Source organism: Anser cygnoides, chromosome 24 (assembly GCF_040182565.1).
Source record: "Anser cygnoides isolate HZ-2024a breed goose chromosome 24, Taihu_goose_T2T_genome, whole genome shotgun sequence".
Classification (NCBI taxonomy): Eukaryota; Metazoa; Chordata; class Aves; order Anseriformes; family Anatidae; genus Anser; species Anser cygnoides.
This window is the reverse complement of record NC_089896.1, coordinates 5,643,820-5,670,301: the sequence shown is the minus strand read 5'-3', so window position 1 is coordinate 5,670,301 and position 26,482 is coordinate 5,643,820. Positions and strand designations below refer to the sequence as shown.

General features: G+C 50.6%; 3 protein-coding genes across 6 annotated transcripts; all 3 read right to left on the bottom strand.

Annotated features, from left to right (window-relative positions):
* Positions 1-1,708: 1,708 nt before the first annotated feature.
* On the bottom strand, positions 1,709-4,756 carry LOC106037898 (platelet-activating factor receptor-like). Its single transcript, XM_013184077.3, has 2 exons — positions 4,665-4,756; positions 1,709-3,660 (listed from the first exon to the last, which is right to left on the bottom strand). Exon 2 carries the CDS (start codon positions 3,649-3,651, stop codon positions 2,647-2,649), a length of 1,005 nt encoding a protein of 334 aa, XP_013039531.3. The 5' UTR covers positions 3,652-3,660; positions 4,665-4,756; the 3' UTR covers positions 1,709-2,646.
* A 928-nt stretch (positions 4,757-5,684) lies between these two features.
* TMEM35B (transmembrane protein 35B) lies at positions 5,685-6,884 on the bottom strand. 2 transcript variants are annotated; one of them, XM_066982678.1, is made up of 3 exons: positions 6,725-6,884; positions 6,156-6,336; positions 5,685-6,082 (listed from the first exon to the last, which is right to left on the bottom strand). In XM_066982678.1, the coding sequence occupies exons 1-3, from the start codon at positions 6,830-6,832 to the stop codon at positions 5,952-5,954; spliced, it is 420 nt and encodes a 139-aa protein (XP_066838779.1). In that variant the 5' UTR covers positions 6,833-6,884; the 3' UTR covers positions 5,685-5,951. The 2 variants fall into 2 exon arrangements, with proteins under 2 accessions (XP_066838779.1, XP_066838780.1); XM_066982679.1 differs by having other exon boundaries at positions 6,156-6,333; positions 6,725-6,866.
* A 3,973-nt stretch (positions 6,885-10,857) lies between these two features.
* Positions 10,858-25,641, bottom strand: SFPQ (splicing factor proline and glutamine rich). 3 transcript variants are annotated; one of them, XR_007159634.2, is made up of 12 exons: positions 24,879-25,641; positions 24,425-24,613; positions 24,027-24,328; positions 23,815-23,910; positions 22,446-22,642; positions 22,064-22,148; positions 21,679-21,796; positions 21,409-21,457; positions 21,208-21,329; positions 12,193-18,576; positions 11,848-11,922; positions 10,858-10,927 (listed from the first exon to the last, which is right to left on the bottom strand). XR_007159634.2 is itself a non-coding variant. In XM_048052731.2 (11 exons), the coding sequence occupies exons 1-10, from the start codon at positions 25,533-25,535 to the stop codon at positions 12,217-12,219; spliced, it is 1,836 nt and encodes a 611-aa protein (XP_047908688.1). In that variant the 5' UTR covers positions 25,536-25,641; the 3' UTR covers positions 10,858-11,922; positions 12,193-12,216. The 3 variants fall into 3 exon arrangements, 1 of the variants encoding a protein (XP_047908688.1); XR_007159635.2 differs by having other exon boundaries at positions 12,193-12,237; XM_048052731.2 differs by having other exon boundaries at positions 10,858-11,922; positions 12,193-12,237.
* Between the last annotated feature and the right edge of the window lie 841 nt (positions 25,642-26,482).

The window sequence follows — 26,482 nt, the reverse complement described above, 5'->3', positions numbered from 1 at the left end:
TGGGCATCCCCCCAACCCCTTGACATCCCCCCCAGCCCCTTGGCATCCCCCCCAGCCCATGGGCATCCCCTCCAGCCCATGGGCATCCCCCCTAGACCGTGAGCATCTCCCCCAGCCCGTGGGCACACCCCAGTCCATAGGCATCCCTCCATCCCATCGGCATCCCCCCCCAGCCTGTGGGCACCCCCCCAGCCTATAGGCATCCCCCCAGACCATGGGCATCCCCCCAGACTGTGAACATCCCCCCAGCCTATAGGCACCCCCCCAGACCATGGGCATCCCGCCCCCCAACACCTCCCCCGGGACCCCGCTTGCCTGCCCGGGTAGCGCTCCAGGGTCTTGGGGCTGCCCACGAGGGGCTCAGCCTCCCCCGGGCAGCCGCGGGGCTGTCAGCAGCCGCCCGCCCGCAGAGCCCCTCGCACCGGGCGGTGTAATTTGCTAATAATAATAATTAAGGCGCGTGCGGGTTACAAGTGCAGCGGAACAATGAGCCGGTTAACGCCTCGCTGCGCGCGGTGGCGGCAGCGACACGGCGGCACGTGCCCGGCCCTGGCATCGTGCCCTCCCCGAAGCCACCCGCTGTGCCGGGGCAAGAACATGGCCCAGAGGAGCTCCTGCGGCTCGGTTTGAAGCAGCCGTGTCCCAGCGCTTCGTGTCCGTGTCCCGGGACGGCCGTGTCACCAGGCAGGTCGGCACAGCATCTCGGCACTCAGCAGCCTCGTGGTCCCCATCGCTGTCCCACCCCCGCTGAGCAAACCCTTGGGGGTCACCAGAGCCCGAGCTGGGGCTGCCCAGCCCCTGGCACACAAGGACCCCCCCCCCCGGTAATCCCATTACACCCCGGGCTGGTGAGCCCCAGCCCTCGTCCGGCCCCGCAGCGCCGGTGCTTCCACCTGGCACGGCAGCTCCTGCGTGCACGCGGGGAGCAGAGCTCTGCCCACCTCGCTGAGAAGTTACATAAAAAGGATTAATATTTAATGCGTGCTCCAAAAGGAGAAGAACGGGGCGGGGGGGTGTCGAGCGTGACTGGGACAGCCCTTACTCCAGAAGGAGAATAACGGGGTGGGCTCAGCGTGCAGCACCAGCGTGGCTCTGCTGAGACAGGGCACCGCAGCACGTGGAGACCTGCTCCGTCCAGCCTGGCCACGGGGCTCGGCTGTGCCCCAGAGCTGAGCACCCAGGTGCTGTGGGCATCCCAGCACCCTGAGAATATCCATGTCTGGGTCTCCCAGCTTCAAGATTGCACGTATTTCTCTTCAGCACGTGGAGACCCCTCTCCCCCAGCTTTGCTGTCCTGCAGCCTTTTATGAATCACCGCTGAGCTGTGTCTCTCAAGCGCAGCTGTCACCCAGCAGCACCCACGGGACAGAGCCCCCACCTGGGTGCCCACGTGTTTGGGGTGCAGCAGCTCTGCCCAGGGGAGCACACCCATAGGGGTGCATCCGTCCCTCAGCGGGAGCAGCACAGCCAGTGAGCACGGCTCCGTGCGGACACAGTGACCAGGACACAGGATTTGGGGTGCTGGGGGCGCTGGGGGGGTCTGAGGCCATGCGGTGCCAGCAGGACTCCCCCCAGCCCTTTTGCCCCTGCCTGATGCCTCCCCTTTCCTTCCAAAGCTCTGAGCACACTGAGGGCCCTGTGCTGGGGGGTGACACCCCCAGGAGGGGGGCACCCGAAGCCCCCGCGTCCCCCCCATCCCCACCACCGGCCCCTGCCCCTCGCCACCCTGAATCCCACCCGGCTGCGCAGCGCCCACCGCTCACCTTCGCACCGTGCCGGGGAGGCAGAGCTGAGGCAGCAGCAGGAATGAGACAGGGCTGGGAAAACACCATCTTCCGCCCCTGCAGACGCCCACGGCCCTGCGCCGGATCCGCCGCCCCCGCTGAGCGCGAGGGCTCTCCGGGGAGGCAGCGGCGGCGTGAGCGGGGCTGGGGGCTGCGCTGCCCACGGGCAGGGCACCGGCACCCCGGGAGGCCTGCACCTAGCAGGGGTGGGGAATCGGGGGGGCTGCTGGGCCCCCCGTGGGTGCCGGTGCAGGAACTGGGTGCGTGGGGATGGGGGTGCCGGGGGGGGTCCCCCTGCCCGGCTCTGTCCCGTCCGCAGGAGCGGCCGGTGCTGCTCGGCGTGCAGCGCGGCGCCCCGCCGGCAAAGAGACTCGGCAGCCGTTGGCTCGTTCATTTTTAATCCTGGCAGGGAGCAGGCAGGATGCGGGCGTGAAGATGGGAACGCCGCGGGATGGGGCCCCAAACTGCCCCCCCAGGCAGCCCAGCTCAAAGCGTCGGTGTCTTCATGCGTATCCCTGCAGGATGGAGCCCCCCGGGAGGACCCCGCACGTCACCCCCCGTCCTGTCCCACCGCAGCTCAGCCTCTCCCCACCCTCGCCGGGGAAGGCGCCCTCCTGGTGCTTGCAAACGCTGGGTGCAGGATCCGTGCGAGAACGGAAACCGTGGGCCGTGAGCGCGTGGGGATGCGCCGAGAGCGGAGCGGGGGTGGACGGAGTGGGGGCGTGCAAGGCAACAGCTCCCCCCTCGCCTCTCCCTGCTGCTGGAGCTGGTCCCAGCCGTGCCCATCGTCCTGCTGGGGACCCCAACCCTCTGGGACCGCAGCAGCGGGAGGGGGGCAGGACCCCAGCACCCCCCCCAACCGCTACGAGGAGGTGAAGGAGGATGCACGGATGCTGGGCACGGGCACGTCGGGGGCCGGAGGGGAGAGCGGGAGGCACCGGGCGGCTTTGCGCAGGGTCCGGCCCAGGTCGGCCCTGAAGCGCCGGATGCAGAAGCAGTAGACGAGGGGGTCGAGGCAGCTGTTGAGGCTGAGCAGGGCCACGCTCAGCGCGTGCAGCACGTCCAGGGCGGCGGGGGGCCCGCAGGGCGGCACGGGGGGCCGGCTGCCCACCCAGGGGGCCAGCGTCAGGTGGTAGGGGGCCACGCACACCGCGAACACCAGCAGCATCCCCAGCACCATGGCGCGCGCCTGCTGCCGGTGCGAGCCCGGCGAGGCAGCGGCGGGCGCCGACAGCGAGCGGGCGACGGAGGCGTAGGTGCCCAGCACCACCAGGAAGGCGGCGGCGAAGAAACCCACCATGGCGTAGGCGTAGGCTCGGTGCCGCGCGTGCTGCTCGAAGCAGGTGGTGGCCCCGGCGCGGGCCGGGAAGGTTTGCCGGGCGGCCAGGGTGGGCACAGCACAGCCCAGCCCCAGTAGCCAAGCCAGGGCGCAGGCCAGCGCGGCCCCACGGCGCCCGGTCAGCGGCAGCGCCGGCCGTGCAGCCCGCACGGCGCAGTACCGGTTGAAGCTGATGAGCGCCATGAAGGTGACGGCGCTGTAGGTGGCCACGTAGTAGGCGGCCCCGGCCAGGCGGCAAGCGGCCTCCGAGAGCAGCCAGTCCCCCCCGGCCAGGTAGTAGGGGATCCAGAGGGGCAGGGTGAGGTTGAAGAGGATGTCGGCCAGCGTGAGGTTGATGAGGTAGATGCGGATGGCCTTCCTCACCTTGCCGCTCTGCAGGAACACCAGCAAGGCCACCAGGTTGCCCGGCAGCCCCACGCACAGCACCAGGCAGTAGACGGCCGGCACCAGCACGAACTGCACCGGGTCGCGGGGCACGCACTCGCCGGGGAGCTCCGCCGGCGGCAGCCCCGGTGCTGAGCTGTTCATCCCGGGCTCCTGCAAAGACGGGAGGACAGTCAGGGACCTGCAGCACATGGCGGGGGCATTGGACCGGGTGGGACAACTCCAACTGGTGCCTACAACTGCTCAGCACCGGACACAGAGCTGCCCCGTGGGGTTGCTGTCAAACAGGATCAGCTCTTCCCCACCCCGAGGGAGCTGACGGGCTCCGGGAACCATCCCAGCCCCCCCAGCCGCATGCCCCCACGCCGCCAGGCAGCCGGGGGCTCCGCCAGCCCGGCGCTCCCCGGGGACCAGCAGGCGCAGCTGCGCCACGGCCCAGGGGCAGAGCAGCAGACGGCGGCACCCGGAGGTGCTGAGCTGGCTCCAGCTCGCAGCTGCGGGGCTTAACGCCGCCTAACGCCGCCCTCGCAGCCGTGAGCTTGCTGGGGGCTGCACGAACCCCTCCAGCCCTGCTGCTGCTGCAGCTCCCGCTTCTTCCTGCTCCCAGCGCCCCAAAATCCCCGTGGGGAAAGTCACCCAGCGGCTCAGGGTGCATCGGAGCACAGAGATGACGGTGACGGGGAGGGGGGCACCAGCACGGGGCAGGCACCCCCTTGTTCCCCAGTCCTGGACACGGGAAAACCTCTCTCTGTTGCAATTCCTGTAGCCCAGGGCTGCAGCAATTTCACCTCTCATCACGGCCTGCCCACACCTTGCCGACGGCTCTGAGTCACCGAGCAGGCGTCTTCCAGCACAGCAGGGCCAGATCCGGTGCACGCAGCACCCAACGCCGCGCCAAGGCACGGAGGGCTCGGGCTGCTGAGCAGGTGCCACGCAGGGCTCATCCCAGTGGGCTTGAATTATTTCGCAGAGCCACTGAAGACCCCAAAAAATCCCCCAGCTCCCTCAACACTCCCTTCTTCCCTTTCCTTTTTCCATCCTCGTTGGCACAGGGATGCATCTGCCCATGCTGCACCCCATAACCAGGGGGTCGCCCCAAGCTCCCTCCCATCCCCGGCTCAGCACCACGCTGCGGACACGTCAAGGCGCTCGCTTACCCCGTGTTCCCTCCGGCTGCTCCTCGCTGCCTGGCCGAGCCGGGCTGCTGGAAGCTTTAAATGCTCAGGACGGGCTGGGGGAGGCAGGGGACGCCTCATTCCAGCCCCCCCCCGGGCCCATGTGGGGGTGAGAGTGTGCGGGAGGGCAGCTGGAGCAGGGAGGCACCTGCGTGTGTATGTAATGGGGGCGGCCACGCTGGAGCCATGCTAAGACCCCCGCACCAGTGCTGGCTGGGGGCACGGGGGTGGTGGTGTCTGTGTCCCCCCCAGTGCCCCCATCCCCTTCCAGGGCCATTTCCCAGGCCCCACATGAAAGCAGCGGAGGTCAAGTTTCTGCACTCAGCAGCTGGGAGAAGGGGGGCAACCAGAAAGGGATCAAAGCAGGAATCTGCCTCCTTGTGCTTTTGTTTGCTTCAAAGGGGGATTCAGCAGGAGCAGAGCCCCAGGGCCCCCCCAGCCCTGCAAAGGGGACGCTCCCCCCTCTCTGCTGCCTTGGGACAGGGACCCTGTCCCCTTGGTTAGTGACTCAGATCCTGGTGGTGGCACTGGGGGGTGCTGCACCTCTCTGAGAGCCTCGTCTCACGCCAAATCTGTCCCAGCTGCTTTGCTGTAAGATGCACAGGGTTCAGATGTGATATTGGGCTTCTGCCCATCCCCAGGGGACTCAGTCTGTCCTGGAGAACAGATGGGTCCCTGCAGACCCTGCCCCACTGGAGCAAGACCCCCAGAAGCACCTGCCTGAGCCCGTCCAGGCACAGGGCTTGAGGGACCTTGGGGCTGCTCTCACCCCGCTGGGTGCGCAGCAAGTGGCCTGGCACATTGCAGGGTGGCTCCAGACAGCCGCAGGGCTCCTGCCCCACACAGGCTCTCGTTGCTGGCTCTCCACCCCGGTGTGCTGCCCACATATTTCCCAGTCCTCATCCCCAGGTGCTGCTCCGGGACTCAGGGACCTCCCAGCCTCACGATGTCCCCTTCAGCTCAGCACCGGGGGAGGCAGAAAAAAACAGTGGAGGCAAAACATGAAAAAACAGAAGCTTTATTCCAAAATATGAAAGCCCCCACGAGAGCCAGCGCCAGCCTGGCATGGAAGGACCCGACCACCTCATGCTGGTTCAGCCCTGGAGCGGCAGCGGTGCCATGGCGGAGCCACGGCTTCCATCCTGCAGCGCCCTGCTAGCAGCAGGGCCGCACCACCCAGCAGCGCCACGTTACCTCGCAGCCCCCCAAAACACCACAGGGGTCTCGCCTCCCTCCATCCATCTGTCCGTCCGTCCTTCCTTCCTCCGGTCACTCGAATTTGGGCTTGGCGGGGGCTCCGTGGCCGCGGATGTTGAGCAGCAGCAGGAGGCCGAGGCAGAGCGTGGCGGGGGCGCACATGGCCAGGGGCTCCCGCAGCACCAGCAGCGTGTAGATGGCACCTGGAAGAGGGGGTGCAGGAGGCGTCAAGGGGGGTGCTGGGGGCCACGAGCCCCCCGCCCCGCCGTTTCTCACCCATCATCACGATGCTGAGCACGAAGTTGCTGATCTCCTGCAGCAGCTGGGGGCCGACGGCCAGCAGCAGCCCGGCCACCGCCTCCACCCAGCCGACGGCCGCCAGGTACGGGTCGGGCTCGGGGGCGAAGCCAAAGTCCTTGAGGGGAAAGACCTCGGCGAAGCGGACGAACTGCGCCTGCTGGGGACGGCGAGCGGGGCCCAGCTCCAGCTCTGAAGCCCCCCTCAGGCTCCAAAGCCCCCCTTATGGCTCCGAAGCCCCCCTCGGTCTCTGAAGCCCCCCTTGGGCCCTGAAGCTCCCCACAATCTCCGAAGCCCCCCACAATCTCCAAAGCCCCCCCTAGGACTCTGAAGCCCCCCTCAAGCTCCAAAGCCCCCCTCGAGTCCTGAAGCCCCCCTCAGGCTGTCCACGAAGCCCCTTTCAGGCTCCAAAGCCCCCCTCAGACTCTGAACCCCCCCCCTATGGCTCCTAAGCACCCCTCGAGTTCCAACCCCCCCCCCCATGGCTCCGAAGCCCCCCTCAGGCCGCCCCCAAAGCCCCCAGCCCCCGGGGGCCGGCTCCCCCTCACCATGTGCCGGTGCACGTCGGCCGAGAGCCGGTCCGTGAGCTTCACGGCGCCGGCCAGGAGGAAGAAGAGCCCGAGGAGGACGCGCAGGGCGGCGAACACCGCCGCCATGGCGGCCGCGGGGCGGGGACGGCGACGGGGGCGGCGCGGCTCGGCTCGGCCCTGCCCGGCCCCGGGAGCCGCCTCACGGCCTCGACCCCGGGGCTCGGCTCTGCACAGGGCCCGGAGCAGGGCTGGGGGTTGTGGGGGGGCCCGGAGCGGGGCTGGGGGTTGTGGGGGGCCCGGCCTGGCAGCCCACCTCCCCCCCCCACCCCCGTACCCCGGGGCCATGCCGCTGCGCGGTGCCGTTGTGGTAAACCACAAATTATTTAATTTTCAAAGCCTGTAAACCAAAAGTGTTAAAAGCCAGTGAGGGGAAGCAGCGAGATGGCAGGGGGCATCGCCTGCCCCGACCCCACGCTCTCGCTCGGCTCCCTTGGGGCGCAGCAGATGTCGGTGCGGAGCTGCGCCCTGCGCTGCTGGAGCACGAGCAGGCAGCCCTATTGTCTAGCAGAGCCTCTCGGGGGAAAAAGAGAAAAATAAAAGAGCCCAGACCCTGACTGAATAATGGACTGAGGCGCTGAGGGCCATAGCACATGGCGTGCGGGGTTGTGTCGTTGCTGCACGAAGCCCTCATCGTTTCTCCAGGCCCATTGTTAGTGCGCGGGGGGAGAGGAGCGCAGCGAGGCAGCTCCTGAAGAAACCATTTTCTGTTAGCTTCAGGAGAATTTGCTCTTTTCCTGCGACAGCAAGGTCTCACCCGCCCCCGAGGCAGAGCAGGGCCCGCTCAGGCACAGGCCGAAGCTGGCTGTAGTTTCTGTGCAAAAGTGCAGCACCGTTGCATCATCTGTTTGCTTCCCCTCCCAGACCCACACGTTTGCCTTCCCCAGGCAGCCAGCACCAAGCACGGGTCACCCACATCATGGTCCGGCTCTGGGGGGGGTCACAGCAGCCATAGGACAGGGCAGGGTGGCACCAGTGGCACCACGGCTGTGCTGGTGGGCACAGCCCCTGCCTGCGGGAACACCCGTCCTACACCCAGGGGTGCTGGAGGAGCCGGGCCTGGCTCACAGACCTGGAGCAGTCGGTGCCCCCAGGGACACCCGTCCTGCACCCAGCAGCGGTGGAAGAGCCGGGGCTGGCTCGCAGACCAGGAGCAGCCGGTGCCCCAGGAGCCCTCTGATGCACGTCACAGCAGCGAGTGACTCAGAGCCGGCTGCCGCTCACCCAGCTCTCTCTGTGCAGGAGGGAGAGGAATAAATAACTCGCCCTGCCTCGGTGCAATCCTACCCCAACGGGAAACATCTGCACACAAAATATAGTTCCCTCTTTCCCCAAACCCCCCCCAGCCCCAGCTGGGACTCTGCTATCTTTAGATTTATGAGCCCAAGCTCCTCCTATGAGTCATTCATCATTTGTCCATAATAAAATGTCCTCCTGGGGGGCAGAACTGTCCCCCCCCACCACAGAAGGCTGGAACGCAGTGATCTGCCACAGGTTCACTCGTTCATTTCATAAATTCAGCAGGACAATGCCCTGCTTTCTGCCCATCCCAGCTCTAAACCAGCCCCACACCTGACCCCTGGGGTACTCACACACACACAAGCTTTATTCCCCCCCTTGTACCCCCAGGAATCGCAGCCCTGGTGCCGCTCCGAGGCATCTTGGGCTGAATTGCAAAGTAGATAAATACAGTGGCTGTGACAGCACTCCACCACCCTCCATGCCGTGCATACCGGCTCTCAGCCTCTGATGTTTATTACAGGAGCTACTTAGACTAATGAAACATGCAGTAGGACCAGGTAATCAGCTTCACCAGCCAGCAAACAATAACCTGCTGGCATGCTGCCCAGATGTTATGCCATATATGCTCTATGCTAGTCATCTATCAGGTGATGATATAATGGCCTACACACTGATGAAAAAAGCAAGGGCTTTCTGCAATTCTCCAAAACATGCGCAATTTCAATACAAAAAGCAGAACACCGTTTGATTATAAAAGGAGTTGTAGGAGGGGAAGTTCATTTAGAGTGCTGGTACCACTTTTAGGCTTAAAGTTTCACATAAGCTGCTGCAACAGGGGAAACTAAATCAGGACAAGTTACTGGAAAATAACAGAATTTGAGGAAAAAAAGGCTGCATGCGGCTGCAGTAGCTGTGGAGACAAGACAGTGAAACCCACCCACGTTCCTGCCACTACAGGCCTCTGCTGCTTTGAGGCAGCACTTCCCTCACCAGCGAGACACCTCGTAAAGGCACAGAATGCAGGGGGCTCCTGCTTTCCAAGCCCATCCTCAAAGTGCTGTTCCCAAGAGCATTGCAGTGCTTGATCCTTCCCAGCACGAGGTCAGAGGGCTGCTCAGCCTCTGCGGCAGCTTCAGCACTGCACACAGCACAGTGCGTCATTTCTACAGGTAACTGACCACACAGCTCTTCAATTCCTTCCCTCAAGGCTCCTCCTCAGTCAAAGCTAAGGTCTGAATTAACAGGTGAATAACTTAATTTTTAAACTGTGTGCAGTACTTAATGAATCCTGCAGCGGAACCTAATTAAGATTGAACCTGTCAGCTTGTTAACAGCATGTAATGCAGCACCTTTTCCATCGCACCTGCCAGCAGCTGCAGCACGGCTATCGAGGAACCACAGAACCTCTTCTCTAAGAAGCCTCTTCAAAATCTGGACAATAGCATGAAGATGTCAAATCAATGAATGAATTCTCTCAGACTATCCTGTACCTGATTGCATGAAAAAGGGAAAAACAGCAGATAAAAGCTTTTAACGCAGCATCCACCTCCTGTGCTGTAAAACTCAGGCACAGTGAAATACCAAGGCACCCCCTGCTGCTGCTCACCCACTCACAGCAGCTTGCAGATGCCTGCAGCTCGATTTCTTTCCCTCTATAACCATGCCTTGAGACACACTCATGACTGGCATGGAGCCACAGGGCTGGCAGTCCAGCAGCTGCTCGTCTAACCAACTCTGAATGCCTGATGAGTAGAGGTGGGCACCAGGGCTACTCATCTACACACACTGCTACAAAACAATATTCTGAGTCAGAAATGATGCAGTAGCAACCAACACTATTAAGTAATGAAACCTCCTCAGTTGGATGCAAGCAAACTGTATTTAAGACAAACCAGAATACATTCCTGACTGGCATTTGAAGCACAGGTGAACTTGTTCCCAGCCAGACACTAATACTTCCCCTCAGTGAACACCCAGACACAGCTCAAGTGCTGCACGCAGCCTTGCCGCATTCAGTACAATTAATTTTGATCATGGTAATCTCACAACAGTTCCTAGCCAAATGTTTGTGACTTCGTCTGCTGTAGGGGGTAACTTTGTTATAATGCAACTGTATTAACAGAGCCTACTGTTGGCCTATTTTAAACACATTAGCAAAAACTACTTGATATTTAAACAATGGATTATATTTAATAAATGACAGCAGGAATTATGCATGTGCACAGAGTGGCTTTACAGCTGTCTTCAAGCAGTAAAGCAATTTGAACCCTGGAAATCTGTGCTTCAAGTGCTAAAAACAGCACTTCTCTGGCTTTCAAGGAATTCCAACACTGGCAGCTCAGGCTTAATTACTACAGTCATCACTGAGTAAACTATTACAAACCAATCAAGCATGTGTAAACATTCAGAAACCTAATATATAGAGCAGTACACAGAACTCTGGAGATGGGGGATGGAGTGGGTGAAACTTCCAAAACCTCCTAGGGGTAAGAGTAGTTTATAAAAAAACCTAAGTCAGTCATTTTAGCAAAAGCACACATGGCTACACACTGGTCAGGAATACATCTGACCCCCAAACTGAAACAGTCCAGCTACAAGAATAAGTCCACAGCATATTCCCAGCAGAAAAAAAAATATTGTATTATATATTTGTTATAAGTGTGGTTGTTTCCTACGCTTCTCAGTGTAGAACTGGATCCAATGACCCAAATCCATCCTTACTCCACCGCTCCAAGCACATTCTGCATCACCTTCTACAGCCTCATTTGTGGCAGTGTTTCTCAAATGCATCCATACTGCATTATGCTCAACAACTTACTGAATACGCGCCAGAATAAAACAGAAGTCATTAAGAAAATTTAAATATTTTATTTGTAAAAATCAGTATGTTCCTGGCTCCTCTTCACTGCATTTGGACTTCTTCTGCAAGTGAAAAACACAGAGTTAGCAAGAACTTTAAAATTCCACCAGAAATCACACACAATGACATGGAAAGGGAATCAGTGCACCACACAGAAAAGGTCATGCACCTACCAAATAAATACTCTCTAGGATCATAAGTTCTTACATCAGACTCAAGATAAAATGAATAGCATTCATGTTTTCATCTACCTCTAAAGATCAAGTGGCTTTGTTTTACTACCCCAAAAACAAGGGCAGCAGTGACAAGTTGCACAGGATTCAATAGGAGTTCACCAATTGAATCTCGCTGGTTTCACATCTTACAGGTTCAGCTGTGGCATAGCTAAGCATTACTTACCCCTCACTCATGTGTTAAGGTACTTTTGCATGTTGCTCCTCACACAAGATTTAAAATATCTGAAGCTCCCCTTTGTAGTTTAAGTAACAAATTAGAGGGAAAATTTCATTAATTCCAGCTCTGCAAGTTAGTTTATTTCCCTAAACAGCTGTTGGCTTGCGTTCTTGTATGCACTAACCTATCTTGCAGGTAATTTTGAAAGTTCAATGTTCATTAACTATTTCAGATAAGTAGCACTTATAACAACTTTTAGCTAGATTAACATATAAGTAGCTGCTTTATTCCTCTGTTTCCTTGTTGACCTATCACTCCATCGTATTCACACTCCTTCCATTTGAGCCTTAACTTAAAAATGCTTATTTCTTGTTTGACCACCTACAGTGTTCAGATGACAGTTTATTTGATGCTGCAGGGCTGAAAAGCCTCAAACAATGGTTAGATCTTGGCTCTACAAAAGAAAGATTCATAATTTTTATATAAAATTGAGATTAATAAGAGGCAAATTCCAGGCAGGAACTACCTGACATCACAGAGTGATGCACTGCTCTAACAGATCGGTAACCTAAGGACAGCATCTACTTACTTGTTCACTTGTTTTCTTGGTCCATTCACATATCACTGGACATCGTGCTGGATGTGCTCATGCTCGGCTCCTGAACTAGAAAAATATTCACAAGTTTTATTTACAATGATTTTTAAATATTTTGTACAAACCCACATCTAGAAAGGTGTTTTTAACCACTGCTCTCAAGATATCAAGCCCAAATGGAGTCCAGGTACTAAACCCCACACCTTGAGAGCAGGGTACTAAGTTCTACCTTATACATTTCACATATTCACTAATTCAAAGTTACTTCGTGACTGAACATCAAGTGTCCAAAGGCCTTTATTATTTCACCCATACAGAACAAGACAAAGTTATGCTTACTTCCAATGGATGAGCACTCCAGTTTCACTCAGCTTGCATCTTCACCTAAAGGATAACAATTGAAGTTATTATTATAATACACAGCAAGTTATGACCATTTCAAAACTAACTTAAAAGCAAAGTTTTAAGATATGTGGACTGATTAGTTATGAGGGGGAATTTACAAATTATTCCAAAATATTAAGTGGAAGAATAAGGGGCAGAAACAGACTAGCCTAAACATTTGTAAAGAGGTGAAAGAATATGCATGTAGTTGCCTGAAGAACTGCACCTTGTCTGAGCACAAACCGTAAATCACCAGTCTGAGTACAATGAAGTTTGATTGCAGCCAGAGGTATACTATCCCTTATGTGAAGGCATTAATTTTATCAAGCTACTTCAACTATTTTAACCTAGTTTGTTTCCTGTGCAATGCCCTCTCTTCCTTCTGCTTCGTGAAGGAGTGCAATGTCCCTAATTCCTAGCAGCCCTCAGTTCAATAGTCCTAGAAGTGCTTCAAAAGCCAAAGGAAGACACTATTGATTAGCATTGTCAGTCGACTGCTTTTATTCTAAGCAAGAGATTCTTCCCTTCTAAAGACCCACCCTTTTACTATAGCTAAGTTGAGGGCAAACTGCAATAGTTAGCAACTAGGGAATGTAGTAGTACAACATTCTGTGCACACCTCTAGTTGGGAGGCAAATCACACTACGGCCACAATGTGATTTGACCAGGTAGGGACAAGTTCAAGTTTAGTCTCAAACCCACCACCTGGGTTTTATCATGGCCCTCAGGAGCAGAAGTATAGTATGCACATTTTGTTTTCTATGCCATAGCAACAAACACCATGCATAAGGGATACTATATCTTTGTGCATCCTTTTAACACTCCAGATTCACTTATAGGCACACTCCTCCCAACCCTCCCCAGTTAGCTCTTCAGTACTGGTGTTCAAAAGCAACATTTATAGAGATGGGGTATTCACAGACCACTGCGGGATTGCACAGCCAAGTCCTAACATGTCAATCATTATCTAGCAGCAATGACAGAAGTGGGAGAAGGCCAATCCTCCCTTTTTATTTTTTCCTTTTCCAGTAAGCAGCTATTTAAGAGCCCCACTAACTGGCATGGAGAGAGAAATCTGAAGCTAATTAGCAGATTCCAAACTTGCTAGTAGTGGAAGAAGCCAAGTATTTACCCAGAACAGCATAACTTTTTATGCATCCTTTCCAACATGCTTAGCCTTATTTAAGAGAATGGAACAAAACACTGGCCTTCCTGATCATGTCACTGCAGCTGGCAATGATTAACAGAGACATGCAACCCCATTACTGCTGAAGTCCTAAAACTACTCACAGGCCTCAGTGTTTAGCTATGGGGAAAACTGCAAGCAAATCAACACTTTGTATGCTTAATGTTACAGTAAAGCCCCCATACACACTATGCTGTGCTCTCTCCTGACAGCACCAGATTCTGGATCTGAGGGCCTAACAGGTACGCATATGTATTCTGACACCACACTTCTGAGCTTCAGATAAGCTTTACATAAGCTTTTTTGAGAAAAAGTGTATTTCACACACAGGTATAAATTCAAGATGAAACACAATGCAAGCACTTTAATGTCATTTCTTGGTACCCACTTGTTACAGGCTGGCTTTTAAGTTATCTACCACACCAAGTTTCATTACTGCAGACAGTCAGAGCTAGTATGAGACCCATGGTTCAGTCACAGATTGCTTGCTCCAAGAGTGTCAAAATCCTACTAGTTTAAGTATGTAGAACAAAGCAGATGTGCCAATAACCCCTCCACGACATTCCTACAGGTCAAGTATCCAGAGCACACTGGAAATACTAGTTAGATCTGAGCACTGGTTTAAGGATTAGCAGTTCAGGTTTGCTACATGACAGTATGCGTACTGTCATTAGTTTTGCTACTGGATTCTAGTCACAGATTAAGAGTAAGCCATCACCAAAAAGCCGAACTGAATGTGACAAATGGTGTCACTGCTTGACTAGCTGGAGTTCAGCTACACTCACTGTGGTGTAACCAAAGACCTGATATTATGATCTTAACTTTAAGGTGCAGCTGCTTCCAATGGAACATTGAAAAGCTAACTACAGCAGAGGGCAAGGCTGTCCAGCAGATCACCTGTTCACCAGCAAGAGTCTTTTCTGGAAGGTAACACAGAATGGTCCAAAATACCAGGAACGAGTATTGCAAGGCAGACCTTTGCAGAACAAGGGGGAAAATCACATTACAACACCTCTGAAATAAACTGATCAGACAAGAGGCTGGATCATGTGCTGAAACGAGGGACCTTGAAATTCAGGTTCAAGAACTAATGCAAAAGAGCTGCAGATCAGCACGTCTGGATGTCTGGAAACATAAGCATGTTTATCCTGAAACACTACATTCAGCATTTTTAGCAATGAAGAGTTTAGAATTACATCCTCGAGACTGATGAAAAATGAAATTGCGCATTACACTACCAAGATGACTAAGAGGCAGAAATACAGAATCTCACCACTAGCAATTAAAGGCAAGAGAAATATGGTATGCTTGTCAATCAAGGATTAATTAAAATAAAGACAACTGAAATTTCCAATAAGCTCTACCAAACTTTTTACAGGGATATTCGTTCAAGCACTCATTTGTATGTCCTGAGAAATATTCCCAATCAGTCTTAAAGCTGGCCGTATTAGTGAGCTTTGACTATCAGTTCACAGAGGGCTAGAGCAGTGATTACTAACACATTTCCTACCGAGCCAAGACTCTACAAAGGGATGCACTGCAGATGGGCCGCTTTGTCACTACAGAAAGTTTAAACGATGCTTTTCTAGGCACTGATAGCACCTAGTTGACTAGTTAACTGAGTGTAAGGTCACATTCCCTCTTCCCCACAGAGCTTGTCTAAGATCATCTTTGTTACATCGTAACTCAGAAAAATTCACACAAGCCGAGTCATATGTACAAAGGAATCGGGTCTGAAAATACTTATCTAAGAATCACAGTAAGTTGCTTATTGACTCTGAACAAGACAAAGCTTAACACCGAAAACCACGCAGCTTTGATGCAAGTTTAGCATACAGGTATGAAGAGTGCTGCACTGTAATTCCACAGTCAGAAGTGTGATGTCAGAATACCCACAGTATAAGATTACATAGAAAGTCACCAAGTTATATTATATTGCTTGTTACCTACCTGTACGCAGTCGGCAATGAGAATCTTGGAGCAAGCAGGAATACTACATCCGGGTCCTAATGTCCATTGCCATTTGTGGTACTACGTTCCTCACAGTTATGAACTGCAGAAATGCTGGCTAAGTGCAGTTATGTAGCAGGCCACTAGTTTTAAGTGTAAATTGCAGTCTCAAAAACTCCAGCAAAAACTTGCTGCCACAGTAAATGGTTGCCAAGGAGAAGCCAAGAATTTTTCTACCACAAAAATACCACAAAATCTCAAAAGCAGATTCAGTTTCTCGTCAGCTGTATAAATGATTAGTGTAATGTGTCTACACCAGAAGATAAGATTATTCTGTATTCATTTCTGAGGAAGCGTGAAGATATGAATAACGATACCAGTTTCTACATGCTGCAGTTTTTAGATATCTAAGTGTCAAAATGGGCTCAATTTTGTTAAAGCAAGCTAAATTGCAACAGCCAATGTCCTCCAAGTCCAGTACAAAAAGGTGTTGTGCGCCAGACCATCCAAAAACAGGTCTGACCAACCAAGCACTTTTCTGAATTGTTTTAAAGATTCAATTACATCAATCTGATTTTATGAAAAAAAGTCCAAAACCTCATAGGAACAGATCAAAGGAACATAACCGTCTCACCTCCCACATTTAGTAACTTTATCAGATTTTAAAATTGACATGTTTGCCAGCTTTTAAGACACCACCTTTAAAAGGTCTTGAAATCGAGTTGGCTATTTAATTGTCTGCCTGTTGAATACATGCAACTCAAAGCAGAACTTTAGAGTTTTAGAAATTCTGCTTATGCAGCTACAACAAAGCTTCATTTAACCAAACTTTCAGATGTTTTGAAAACTGCCGATTCTTCTATAGATTTACTGGTCATGGTTTTGCAACTCATCGATTTTTAGTACCTAGCAACAGTAGCTTACATACAAAACAGGGGTACCAAGAGAGAACCTCTGAAAGGTACAAGGACATCAGCATCCTTCACTCTTCAAAGTTACAGAGCTACAAGAGAACATACTTTAGGATATGCACCAGCATCTCTTTAATAAAGAATGACATGTAATCTGAAAAATAAACTGAAAAAATTAATTTAATGTTTACGTTCAGAATTCCCCACCTCAGACACCTTCACTTTTTGTGGGTGTCCCATGAACACCCTGCAGAAAACATATGCATTATTTAGGACTACTTAAAGCAAATTGCAGTGGGACTGCTGATTTTTAGGCTAAGTATCCAATACCAGTACTCTCAAATACCTGGTCTGCAGTTTAGGAACTGCCAATTCGGGATTTCCTGAATAGCAATTCATTGTCTTAGCATGTTATCAACATCCACACTTTTCTGGGAAAATAAGAAGCATTCACCAAACCAGCTGAGTCACTATTTAGTGCACTGAATATTCCAAAGTCAGTGTTACCTGTTATCAGCATTTCACAGCCTGCTACTTTTTCATTTGAGGAGTAACAGCACTTACAGTGAGTACTTCAAAAGCGATCATCCGCACTCTAAGATACTGCAATCTGACAACTTTTAACCACAGAGAAAATTTAGCATAGAATTTAGAATTAGCCAATGCTTCGCACAAGGAGTGGAAAGATCTTTGTAAGGTTAAAGCTACTCACAGAATGCTCAGTAGTTGGGCAGTGGCATGAAGGTACAGCCAAACTAAGTTTACCTACTTTGTGCCAAGCAGGTTGATGTATCCTGCATTAACACCAAGGCATTTTATGCTGGGAAGTCACGTTCCCAGCTCATCTGGTACAATGTCATAATAAGCAAAGCAACTACCTTATGAGTCCAGAATGCTTTGAAATTCTTCTGGGGCTTAACAAAGTTAACAGCAAGCTAATGAATTCATCAGACCTACAAAACAGCCTTGAAGGGAGTTTATTTGTACTGTGCAGTATTAACTGTTAGCTCCAGATTTAGATACTGCTTTTGATGCATTACCTCCACACATCAATAATAGCAATAACCATCGTGCAAGAATGCTCGTTTCTCTGTATTTTACATACAGGCATTTAGGATTTACCCACCAGCTACAAGACTTAAGACTAGTTCCTGTAGGCCCCATAATACAATTGAATTCTGAACTATGCAAATTAGTCCACTCAATTAGCATGAGGACACAAGCAAGTTACAAGTATGAATTAGCAGGTTCTCCCCTCATCACTCAAGTAGCACTTCTGGTCTTTTTGCCAAGCAATTTCAGGTAGATATACAATACGGAGCAAGGCCAGATCCTGGAATCTAAAACACCTTAAGAGCATATAAATATCTCAATAATAATCCATAAGATAGGAAGTCAGTCAATACAAGTCTTTCTACGGATTTATTTTAAAATAACCATTGCTAAGTCTTCCGCTTAAAGACTTAAAAAAAATTCCAAGCAGTAACTGCCAAGGTGGTAAGTGCTATCATCCCACCACCCATTATCCATAGCTAAAATATGAAATTCGTTACATACTGCATTACTTGCAGTGTAGCTTTCATGACCATTATCTTACAGCACCTGCAAGATTTCCATTTGCTTCCTTATTGCAGCACAATTAATGTTTAAAAAATCTGCACCTACTGGAAAGTTAAGCTACTGTTTGACCCAGTCTTAAGCTAGAGGCATTATGGGAAGAGATCTCAACTCTTCACTACAGTTCCACACCCTGGTCTAGTTTGACCTCTGTGGCAAGACTCTTGGGTTACTGCTGAAGGTGTGGTATTTAGCCTCTTAATTTAACCATGAATGGCAAGAAAAGTTACTACATTTAGTTTTCTATTTATTTGAAGCACAGTAAAAAAAAGTTGGTACACTTTGGGAATTCAGTGGCACAAGGTACACTGCCATCAAGTTAGGGACGTTATACATCAAAAAAACAGCTAAATTTGCTTTGAAACACTGCATTACATAATTAAATTGTACTCGCCCAAACAGACCACTTACAAATATTAGGTCAGTAAGTTTCTAACATCCATAAAAACGTAGCTTTCTTACTAAAATGCAAGAATTAAAAAGTTGGTGTCTAAACAAGACAGACAAAACAAACTGGAATGAAACTACAGGTCACATCTAAAATCGGGGCTTTTTGTTTGGGCCTTCATATTCTTCTCTCCCTCTACCATATCCTGTTGGCGTTCCAGGCCCCATTCCTCTAGGACCCTGGCCACCCACAGGCCCCGCACCTCCCTGCCCAAAGCGTTCAGGACGCTATTGGAACAGAATTAACAGTTCATTATATGTAGTTGATGTCCATGTGTGTTAAGTATATATTTTTAGAAGGTTCCGTAGTCAAGGTTCGTCGATACAATCACCATTGAGCCGATCCACAGGTACCGGGAACATAGAAAGGAAAAAAGGGTAATTTAAAAATTAGTTTATTGTAATACATGCCTTGAGGTATGTTCCCACTTGATGCATTCTCATACATCTGTTACAAAGAACAGATCCTCCCTGTAGTGCTAGAAATGTAAGCATTAGTGCAGATGTGAATTAACAACTTTTCCAAATGAGCTCTAGCAATTTTCAACCAAGTTAATGCAAATAGCTTGCAAACTTCTCACCTTTAGTGCAGTAAAAGCTTAGATTACACCACTGTCATTTCCAATAAGCCTAGCCAGAGAGAGTATCTTCAGTTCACTGAAGTACAAGCTGACATTCATAAAATGTCATTGTAAACAGAATGCCTACTCACCAGTTAATGGCATGTGCTGCAATAGAGACCATGTGCTTTTCAAGATGGGGTTAAGACTACGGTCTGCTGACTAAGCTGCAGAGGCCTTAGGCAGTGATCAAAACTGATAGTGAGCACTACTGGATTACAAGAAGAAAAAAATGTGAAAAAGCTCATGACCAGTGATTTACCTAACCAACGCAACTGCTCCATCAAAGAGACTTGCTTTTATTAAATCCCACGTACTCCGGAACTGCTGCTGTATATGCAAAATGTGTTCAGAGAGCTACAATTTATTCAGTGTTTCAGGTTAGAGCTTATGCACAAAGGGTTCTGTGCATCCAGTCAGTGTACCCCCCCCACCCCACCTTCACCACATTCACTCTTGGAAAATTCACAACTTCAGTGTTGAAAGCCTTCACACCAAGATGTAAAAGCTAAATTGCCCTGCAATAAAGCAGAGGCTTCAGGTATTTTTGCCAGTAGCTGTAAGTTGCATGTACTTCATTCAGATACTGTATATCAGTAGGTGTGATCAGCGTTCAATCTACAGAACTGACAAATTATAAAGTCAAAGGTAGCCTTAAACTTCATTTCAAGCAAGTTTTCCACTACCGAGTAACAGAACAATGGTAGGTTGCTTGTTACAAAAGGTACCTGCAACCAAAAACTTTTACTTCAAGTTCTTGACTTCTGAAAGTTTGTTTCAATCCTTCCAAGAAAGGTATTTCAGAAATACTACCTGGGGTCTTTCTGCCTAAATCACGGCAGCTTATGCCTACCTCCAATTCTGTTTATAAAGATAACAGCCCAGTAACTGTGACAGCACTGTGTGGCAGAGATCCCCATCCTAAGAAACTCATGGCAGTTAAACCATCTTACTGTCACACATTTTGACCATATCATGTTTTCAAGTATTCCCCAAATTCAGCATGCACCTGTACCAGGAATTTCAGGAGGAGAAAAATATGCACAGCATTTACCACAGACTGCCTAACTATTCATTGTGAACTTCGGAACTGCCTAAATACATCAGTAGATTATAGATACATTAAGGCCACCGGCACTGTCTACTGAATCGATGAGGCTCTGCAAAGTTATGATTCCAAAGATACGGTTCCCATAAAAACAGAAGATATTTGACAAGCTACTATGGTAGCTCACCAAGATAAGCCAGAGGCCTAAGCCCACCCAAAAAAATCATTTACTTCAGCTTGTGCAACACAGTACACCCTTTACGAGGAGGGTGAAAGCACGCTAGCATCACCGCCTAAACCAACATAGATTTCCATTATACTCATTAAGCATTTCTTTAATCTATATCGGTATTGCTTCAGTGTGATAACACCAAGCAGGCTCAAAGCCCATTCACACGTATAGTGTGCCAAAAATAGTCATTTGGAAACATACCTCAGAACATGAGATATGCAGGAGCTTTAATAAACTCTACCTATAGTCACACCCAACAAAGGAAACAACAAGAACAGGCTATCATTCCTGTGTGAGCCAGGAACCACAAAAATGGCTACAGCCAAGGATCACTGGAACATGCCTAAAACCTAAAAAAAACCACAGCATTTCTGCTTTTCTGTGGCAAACTTCAGCATACAGAGTAAGTGATATGCTGTTCACCATTACTTAAGTTAATCTGCTGCTTAAAGAAACATGAGCACAGATTTTTGAATTAACAGCATATCCATACCAACGCGCATCAATTCTAACTAGGCTTGGAAGGGCCAAAAGAAACACAGCATTAAACTTTGGAAAGGAGAACAAAGATCTCACTTGTCCATACACAATGTCAAATTACTGAACAGCTAGTATGTTATTTTAACTCTGAAAATTGTCAGGTTATCTAGAACTTGTAAGAATCCTTCCAAGCCTAAATATGATGCAGAATTTCTGAAGTCCAATAAAGTCAGAGTTAATTGCAAATATGCTTAACAGCACATTTGAATTCACTTACGAACAACTTCCAACTGTGTAAGCTACCATAATGGTTAACTAAACTAGTACTACATACTGCCAAACTAGTCTTCCATGTTAAACACCTGACAAGAAAGTCAGCAGTTAACAGTGATATTTGCACAACCATCCGAGCACAGAACTCAATTCCCAACTGCAACATTTCCCTTGTGCTAAACTAAAGCCACCACAGGATACATTACCATGTCACTTCCCATCATAGAACCACTCATGGCTGCTTGGCCAACTCCTGGATTAGCTTCATAACCTATGCCGCCACCACCTCCCAGAGGTGGAAATTTCTGGGCTGCAGAAGCATAAGGATCTAAGAGAGAGAAACATATAATCATATTCTGGCACTTTCTAAGGTAACCACATAAAGCAATTATTTAAAAATTCTTTACCTCCCATGTTCATTGTGGTGGCACCACCCATTCTCATGTCTCTCTCCCTCTGCATAGAAGAAAAAACTTTTAGCACAGAATCTTACTGAAATCTGTACCTTTCAGGAGATAAAGCACACATACGGCCCACAACTATCATTTCACTTACGCTAAGACATCACATCATCTAACCTAAAGGAAGCAAAATGCATCAGTCTCAAAAACATCCAAAGAATTCCAGAAATCCCCAAGCACAGTAACATATCCAGAAAATACCACGTTTTCACTTACTGGATCCATGTAACCCATTCTACTATAATTCTCTTCCCTCTGTCTTCTCATCTGTTCTTCCATCTCTCGCTGACGTATCATCATCTCTTCTTCTCGCCTGCGACGCTCCTCCTCCTGCCTGATCATCCCAAAGCAGACCATTAAACTACAGGAGCAACGCTTTCAACATCTCATCAACATCACACGTATGAGCAATTTAACACTTCAGCAGAAGAGATACCATATGATGCTTAAATACTTGAGGAAAAAAAAACTTACACTGCAGTTCAATTTCTCATATGCAAACTGAAGTCGCAATGGAGGTTCTTGACAAAATAAAAGTTTTCACATTTAGTTTAAAAGAAGCAGATGTACAACTGAAAAATCCTGTAAAAGCCAGACCAACCTCAGCTGGATTTCCTTGCGTTTCTGCATTTCTTGATTATGGAGTTCTTCCATACGTCTCAGTTCCTCCTGACGCCTCATAAGATCTGCAGAAACCAAGCTTGTCAGCAGCTGTTCCACAAACTCAGACTTAAATTCAGATTTCAATTAGATCAACCTCATTTATACGACAGCAGACAATATTTATAACCCTATTTTTAGGTATACTTCATTTAATTTAAAACTGAGAAACCACAATTCTCTTTTCTAAGACTGAAACTATCAACCTCAGGTTCACAACAGGAAGCATGAATTCATTCAAAAAACCATTAAACAGTCAGTCATACATTTAAGCTGGCATTCAGAGCAAAAAGCATTTAGAGACAGAACTCAGAGCCAATTACCTTGACGCAAGAGGTTTGCCTGATGCTCATGATAAGCATCTTCCATCTCACTTTCAAGTTTGTCCTTGGCATCTTTCATGTTTTTTGCCACTTGTTCTCTCTGCTGTTTTTCCATTTCATCTAAAGATTTCCACCTCTGGGAATATTCAAATTCAAAACTGCCAGGCTGAGCAAAACGGGGAGGAGTCTCTCTTTCCCTGGAGAAAGGAAGATACTCAGTCAGGCTGCATAAGCCTGGAAACTGAAGGTCAATAAAAGACCACAGACAGAACAGCCAAAGTACTAGGGAACATCAAAAAAAACCCAAAACATCAAAATACGACCTCACTGATGTAATATAAAGCTTGTTTTGACAGAATGATGAAAACAGTACAGGGTCTTATGGATTTAAAGAACAGCATTTAGTCCACAGACTACCAAACGCAAATGAGGAGACTCCTGCACTATATCACATCCAAGCAAATCTCTCTGCTTCCAGTTCTACTGCTTGTTTATCCTGTTCTTAACTCCCTCCTCAAAACACTGCTGGTAACTGCCAGCTGCAAAATCTTCAAAAACAAGACCTTTGCCTAAATAGCTGTTCAGAACACCTGGATATGGAAAGATGAAGTTTTCAGTACCAACTTACTGGTTAAAGAAGAACTGTAATATTTATTTTAACTTAACTAGTCCTCAAAACACCTGACATCTCATTCTGTCATATAAAGTAACTAGAGTTAAAAATTCAGTAATTAATGCAACAAAACTAGAGAAATTTAAGAACTTTTCATGCATTATCAATTTAAAGTACTTCAAGATTTCAGGAAAAACACTGATCTGCATTGTTTTCAAAGACATTGTTGCTAAGCTGTTTATAGCTTTTGATCTTAACAAGCCATTTTGAACACACTTGTTTCAAGACCCACAAGATCTTCCCTCTCCACTCCCTTTGGCAACCTGAAAAACATTTCTCTAATAGACTTACTACAGAAGTCTTAAGCTAACATTACTAGAGGAAAAACTCATCTACCACTGCATTTTTCATGTGCAGCAGTCAGCCTCATAAGGCAAATCCATTGGGAACTTTATTAGTTAGGAAACAAATTAAAATTTTAGTTTTCTTTTTAAGTAATAAACAATTTACTGTTCCCTTTCATATCAACATGCTATGTGCCTTAAGATAACTTTCAACAACAGTATGAGCAAACAACTGAAGTCTAATTTAAGAGCTGTGCAGGTACACTTACCAAAAAATATGTTAAAAGGCTGATATTTATGCACTGTTTCTTTGGGATATTCAAAGCCAGATTTGAAAAACTGCTAACTCTTTCAGAGTCTGGGATCACACTATGTTATCTATATACTGTTTATAACAAAAGACAGTGCCTACTTTTGATACATTGGATTCTTCTGAGCAAGCTTTTCTGGAAGACCATCTTCATCATCCAGTTGTTCCAGTGGTTCCACAATAACCGGCCTAGGAGTGCTGAACACAAAATACACGTTTTACATTTCCATAGCAATCTCCACTCCGAAAAGCTAGAAGCAACTGACAACTCTATGCAGCTTAAAACTAAAAATCCTAGGAAGCAAAACACTTACGTTGTCAACAAAAACACTCCTTCAGTACACCGTTCAAATGCTTTTCGAGCAGCTGGCTTTGATGCAAACTCAACAATGCCTTTTCCTGTTGATCTACCTCGATCATCTACAATCACAACAGCTCTTTCCACTGGACCAAACTGGGAAAATGCTTCCTCGAGTAACTCGTTGGAGACATAAGGTGACAGATTACGCACTGAAAGAGCAGCAGCATGTGTGGCAAACCGAACACGAAGCTGTCGACCCCTCATAGGGGTATCATCCAATTCTGCCTTCGCGATTTCTGCAAGAGCTCTGGATTCCTGAGGGAAGTTTAAGACCCAGCTTTAGAAAATCACGTTACAAATTACTATTTCGGGAGAATTTTAAGGAGGTGGACATACAGTATGAAAGCCTACCAGTTTAATGAATCCAAAGCCTTTCCCTTTGTTGATAAAAACCTCTCCTGGCTCCCCATACTTGGCAAACAACCTCTTAAAGTCTTCATCCGTTATATCAGCAGGCAAATTCCCCACAAACAAACGACAGCGCTGAGTATAGGTCTTCTCCCCGGGCCGCCTCAGAAGCGAGAGATTCGCTTTAAAACCCTACGAAGAAGCAAAGCGGTTCGAGCCATCCCTGCGTGATCGCGGCCCCGCAGCTCCCCAACCGGTGGGGGGCAGGCCGATACGGCCCCGTGGCTCCCCCGAATCCCCTCAGGCGGTCTCGCCCCGCGGCCCGGCGTCCCCCGGCCCCGCTGCGCCCCCCGGCCCCGCGCTCCTCCCCTCAAAATGGCGGCCGCGGCGCGCGGGGCCCCCATGGCGGCCGCCGCCATCTTGTGGCTCGGGGAGGGGGGAGGGCGCCATGACTCACCTCGTCCGAAAGCTTTTCGCCTCCGCCGCCTCCGGCCGGGCCCTGCTGCGACGAGAGGCTCTGCTGTCCCTGGTGCTGCTGCCCGCGGCCCCGCGGCTCTCCGCCCGGCCCGCCGCGGTGGCCCGGCCCGCCTTTATGCGGCCCGCCCGGCCCCTGCTGGGGTCCGCCCGGCCCCTTGGGCCCGCCGCCGGGCGACTGTCCTTGGCCTTTCTTAGGGCCTCCGGCCGGCGTGGGGCTGGGGCTCGGCTTGGGCTGCGGCTGAGGCTGCCCCCCGGGGCCGGGGGGAGCTGAGGCGGGCGCGGAACCCTGCGCCTGCTGCTGCGGCGGCTGCCCCGCGGGCAGAGCTGCCGGCGGAGGCGCCCCAGGTCCGGGTTGGCTGCCGGCGGGCCCCGCCGTGGTAGAGGCGGACGAAGAGGACGAAGGCGGCGGAGCCGAGGTCGACGCGGGCGGCTTCGGCGGTTCGGGCTTCGGGCCGCCGCCCGGCGGGCCGCCCGGGCCCTGCGGGCCGCCCCCCATAGGCCCGCGGTTCTGGCCCATCCCCATGCCGGGCGGCGGGGAGCGGAAATCGTGGTTGGGGCCGCCGCGGCCACCGCCGCCGCCTCGCCGGTGGAAGCCGCCACCGCCGCCGCCACGGCTACGGAACCGATCCCGCGACATGGTGGTGGTGGTGGTAGAGGAGGAGGAGGAGGAGGAGAGAGGGCCCCCGCTGCTGCTCCTCGGAGCCCGCTGCGCAAAATGGCGGCGAGCTAAACGGCCTCACCGCCGCCTTTGTCCGCCTCTAATATACCTTCCCCGCCCCCGGAAGCCGCCCCCTAGCCCCCAATAGCCAATCGCCCGCCGCGGGGGTGAAGACCGATAGGCCGAGTGGCCAATCGCGTGCCCCTCTTCCCCTAACTCTTTGATCTTATTGGTAAAGCGCCTGCCCTCAGCCGATTGGTTCATTTGACCGCCGACATAGGGGAACGATGATCCGTTAACCTCCCGCGTGCTGATTGGGCAGTTTGAGCGGCGGGAGGCGAGCTTAGGGCGGAAGCGCGGCTCCTGATTGGCTGCCCACGGAGTCAGTCGGGCGCGAAGCCGCCGGGGCTACGGCGCCCGGGCAACCCCGGGGGTCCCGGCCTCGTCTCAGCAGCCCCACAGCAGGGGAACGGGGCCTTGAGGAGTTCGTGTCACAGCAGCCGCAGGCTTTAGCTGAGAGAAAAAACAATAAATAAATAAATAAAATAAAATAGAATAAAATCTGGGTCTCAGCTCTCTTTTCAAAACGATTTTGGCTCCTTTCAGCACAGCTGGCGCCTTTCCCTCCTACTTTGAGAGCACATTTGCCATACGAGTTTCTATTTGTTCGTTCGAAGCGGGCGGTGTTGCACAACTCCTGTCAGGAGGTCGCGGCTGCGAGTGCTTTCACCCAATTTTGTTTGAAAAACCTAACAGGGAAGTAGCAGAAATGGATATTTCAACTGATTAAAGCCATTGCAATTTGCAAGCGCCTTGCAAACAAAGGACACAGCTCTGTGCTCATCACCTTCGCTGATAAGAAAGTGGATGTCAATTCCCCCAATTTTACAACAATGTAAACCACTTCTTTCAGTGGTATACGTGTC